The 5000-nt window shown below is 45.6% G+C and overlaps 1 protein-coding gene across 8 annotated transcripts in view; it reads right to left on the bottom strand.

The window, feature by feature from the left end:
• Positions 1–5000, bottom strand: part of plch2a (phospholipase C, eta 2a) — a 214111-nt gene that overhangs the window by 51295 nt on the left and 157816 nt on the right. For all 8 annotated transcript variants that reach the window (XM_042097752.1, XM_042097756.1, XM_042097753.1 and 5 more), the window contains one exon: positions 2243–2486. In XM_042097752.1, the coding sequence (XP_041953686.1) occupies positions 2243–2486 (244 nt within the window). The remainder of the gene's footprint in view (positions 1–2242; positions 2487–5000) is intronic.

Genomic DNA, 5000 nt, shown 5'->3' with positions numbered 1-5000 from the left:
GGACGCAGCCAGAGAACATGCTGGAAGAAAGACACAGGAGGGTTCCTGGTAGAGCCGTGCTGTATAATGGTCCCTGCACGATATCCCCCCCCCCCCCCCCCCCCCGAGGAAACCACAAGTTCTAACTAAAGTTGGGCATCGTGGAAAGAAGGCCATTTAACAGGAAGTTTTTGTTTTTTTGTGAAAGTATGGAAGACTGAAGGCTGAAGTCTGTAAGAATATCTTCCCTGATCCTACAGTACAAACCGACAGAGACCAAAGAAGAGCCCCGAAGCAGCGTTACTCACACACACACACACAAGGACACACACAGACACCCACACACTCCTAATTCTCTCTTCAGATCTGACCACCTCACACGATCAATCTGCTCATAGGCGTCCTCATCATAGCACTCTCATTTACTCACACGATCAATCTGCTCATAGGGGTCCTCATCATAGCACTCTCATTTACTCACACGATCAATCTGCTCATAGGCGTCCTCATCATAGCACCCTCATCTGCTCATAGGCGTCCTTATCATAGCACTCTCATTTACTTAGAGGCCTATGGAGCTACGCAACGAGCCAGTTTGAACAGTGGGGGAAGAAATGACTTCATCCAGTCGTGGCAATTAAATTCTCTCCCCTAAGATGAGAGGGACTGTTGTCACTCAAGTATAATCACACACACACATACACACACACACACACACACACACACACACACACACGCAAAGGCACACACACACTTATCCTAATAAGACTACAGAGGAGTTAGCCAGTACAGGCCTGTGATTTTCCATATGACCATTTTTACATCAACATGGCACGGGCAATGTGTGTGAGAGAGAGAGATACAGTATATAACACATCAATCCCAAATCACAACTTAAGCTATAGCTGTAGAGTTGACATTTATATATTATTTGTATGGCTCAAATCAGCATTCCGGATCTTGATCTTATGTGTGCAGACAGTTGACTGGCTTACTTTTGCTTGAGTACATCGACTTCCCAAACACGTTAAGACAAGTGCCTATGGTCCGACACCCACAAACCATTTATCAATTATGCAAGCACACATCAAGTGCCATCACCTCTTGACTGCAGTGGCATGTGGGCACTAGGGTATTTATGCTGGCATAGCCACTCATGCCACACTCCAATCGCCTCACATTAACCGTGCATGTGTTTGTGTTGTGTGTGTGTGTGTGTGTGTGTGTGTGTGTGTGTGTGTGTGTGTGTGTGTGTCTGTGTGCTTATACTGCCGGACACACACTAGCTTGAGGACACATGTGGGCAACTTATGTGTGTGTGTGTGTGTGTGTGTGTGTGTGTGTGTGTGTGTGTGTGTGGGCAGCTTATGTTTACATTCAAACATTTAGAATGCCTCCAATCCACAGTGAATCACACTCCAGTGCCCACATCCCTCTCATCAGCGCATATACAGCCTGTGGGGACACCCCCCCCCTCACACACACACACACACACACACACACACACTGGTGGCACAGTGATGCCAGGCTACATCATAGATTCTGTCCCTTCACATACCAGCCGTGGGCACAATCCATGCCAGGTCACTACATTTCTCTAATAATGTAACAATATTAATGTTTTGTGCATTCTACATTGTGCTAAACCGCAAAGCCACCGATAAGATTGCATAGCATAGCTTAGCTTAGCTAACCAAGCCGTGTAAATTTTATGCAAAAGTAAAGACAGAAATAGTTTTTGGAACATCATTCCGCAGTCAAAGTATACTGAAAATAGACAGCTAGACAGAGTATTCTATTAAAGGACCCTGGTTATGTTGTGTATAACATGTTATGACAAACACAGCCAACGTGATTAACAAATCACCTTATGTGTTAACAAAACACATTCTAGCCAGTGTACATGGTCTGACGGAACTCAGCAGAATGGGCTTAGATTAAAATCTGATGCACTGGGGACTTTAAGTTGAATTTAAAGAAGACTGAGCTGAATTAACCTGATCAACAGCAAACACTCGAGAGCTTCTCAACATCATGTGTGAACAATCTGACTCCGCTATGTCTTGAGAGCGCATTAATCTGAATTTAAACTATAACGTCAGATGCATTTAGACGGATCTCTGAGCCTATCACTCAGCTCTGGGGGATCCAGTGTGTGTGTGTGTGTGTGTGTGTGTGTGTGTGTGTGTGTGTGTGTGTGTGTGTGTGTGTGTGTGTGTGCGTGTGTGCGTGTGTGCGTGTGTGTGCGTGCTGCGAAGGATACTGGTCCCGCGTCCTCTGTCTCTTGGCCAGGCTGTCCTCATCGCTGATGCCGGCCATCAGGTACTTGAGCCCGGTGATCCAGGTCCGCGCCTCCTCCCCCGTGCCGGACACCAGGTCCAGAGACTCCATGTGCTCCCCATAGTAGATGCTGAAGCAGCAGTTGGGGTCAAAGCTGCCATCCGCGTAGCGCTGGAAGATCTCCGATTGGTTGCCCTCACACACCTCACGGATTGAGTCGATGGAGACTGAGGACCAGACGCAGCAGAGAGAGAGAGACACAGAGTGTGTTAGTGCATTCATTCATTCAGCGTCATACTATATATATTTTATACACAAATAAATTAGTCCTATTTTACTTTCTTTTACTTGTGTGTTTGAGAGAGAGAGTTGGTGGTGGTGGGGGTCTTTCTTCAACTGTTTTGGCAATATTATGCATGGTTTATATGTCACGCCAATAAAGCACATTTAAATTTGAATTTGAAACAGAGACAAAGAGATATATAGAGAAAGATGGAGAGGCAGACAGAGGATTACATTTGTGGAGGTCCTTACGGACGACTTTCTACATCGTTTAAAAATCAGAGCGCCACCAGAATGGTTCCCGGGGAGGAAGTCACTTCAGGTAATAAGAAGAAAGATAATTCTACTTTAAAATGCAACGCAGTGACATCTAAAGTCTAAGTACAGTAAGTGACTAATAACTTACAGGCGGTTCAGTAAGCACACTAGCATCAGGACACAGGGCTTTCCTGTGAGGGATTATAATGAGTTATATGAGCAGAGCGAATAAGTCAACCCTCTGGGCAATTCCATTACTCTACAGTATGTGCCATCATGGGTTATGGAGAGCCCAGGCACATCACTGAGATTAGTCAAATAAAGGAGAGAGAGAGAGAGAGCAAGAGAGGAAGGGAGGGAGGGGTGGAGGGAGGGGAAAGAGAGACAGACAGAGAGGGAGGGAGGCAGATTGTCATTTAGGCTTAACTATGAGAGTGTGGGGAGGGGAGGGGATGAGAGGTGGGTGGGTGGGGGGGGTGCCATTAAGGCTTAAATACTGACTCCCGCCTAATTAACATTTAGCTCAGTCTCCCTAAGGACCACGCTACCCCAAGAGGATCATGGGTACACACGGTAAACTCCTAATGCTTGGGATTCATGGCTCTCACTTCATTCGCATTGACTCACTAGTCTGATTGCCGCTGCTCCCTCGCCTCTTATCTTTCATTCATTTCATTCCGTCTCTGTCATTTCCTGTCATTCACTCACTATCTTTCTCTCTTTTGTTCCCACTCCCTCACTCTCCATCTCTCTCTCCATGTTTCTCTATCCCTCACTCTTACTTTCTTCCACTTCCCTCTCTCTCTCTATTTATCAATCTCTCTATTTATCTATATCTCTGTAAAAGCTGTTTGTACTTGGTCCAGCATGTGCTCTCGGCACTCCAATTCACACTCTTTGTAATGGACATCGGAACAGGGAAAGCTGTTTCTTAATTTTATAAAGTACACACACACACCAAAACAAACTCACATATATATATATATATATATATATATATATATATATATATATATATATATATATATATATATATATATATATACACACACACACACACACACACACAACATGCATACACAACATGCATACACAACAAACATACCTGCACAGACACACAGATGGACACATACACACCCACACACATATGCACACACACACAGAGCAGATGTCCTGACACCTGTTATCATTTCTGAGTGGACACACCTGAGGTGTTGCAATCTGTCTTGGGAGAGGTGTGTAAGTGTGACAGTGACATACTAAACTGTCACACACACAGACTTTTCGGTGCTGCAGTTTCAAAGTATAGAACTTACATATACATAAAGATGTCTGGGACAAGTGTGCAACAATGTTGCCCTGTATTTGTGAGTGTGTGTGTGTGTGTGGGTCAGTTAAGCAGCGATGAGTGACTGAGTGAGTGTATGGGTGGTCTTGGCTCTGATCCTAAGCACTGAAGGCCTACTGACCTGAATAATGTCTGACAGCAGACGGCCTTACACTAAACCTTTACAGATCACCTCACCTCACCATACCCACACACACACACACACAAACACACAGGGACTGCTAATGGAGCTTCCAGGAGTGTCATGAATATGCAGTGACTGATAAGCCCTGCCTGTCCCAGCCCTTGCTGCACTCATCCAGGCCTCTGAGCAGCTGATTAATATGCATGGGGCTATATGAGCCAGATCCTCCACACATCCACATGACCAGACCAGCTCAGAGCCTCCAGCGCATCCTCACAGGCTACAGGGGGGGGGCGACCACCCCCCCCCCCCATCTCCTATCGTGGACGACAGAATGGAGGCACAGGCCCGCTGACCAATGAATAATGCAGCAACTCCGAGGTACTAATGAATTAGAATGAGGTATTTACATAGAGACACACATAATAGTACACAGACGCACACACACACATACACAAACACACAGCCACACATACTGATAGAAAGACACACACACACACACACACACACACAGACACACACACACACAGACACACACACACACACAGCCACACATACTGATAGAAAGACACACACACACAGCCACACATATTAATAGAAACACACACACACAAACACAAACACACACACACACAAACACACACACACACACACACATACCGATAGAATGAAAGACACACACACACACACACACACACAGAAAGAGTCTACTCCCTCCAGCATCAGGTG

The sequence above is a fragment of the Alosa sapidissima genome, chromosome 7 (assembly GCF_018492685.1).
Source record: "Alosa sapidissima isolate fAloSap1 chromosome 7, fAloSap1.pri, whole genome shotgun sequence".
NCBI lineage: Eukaryota > Metazoa > Chordata > Actinopteri > Clupeiformes > Clupeidae > Alosa > Alosa sapidissima.
The sequence above is the reverse complement of the archived record's forward strand: the minus strand, read 5'-3'. Positions and strand labels throughout refer to the sequence as shown.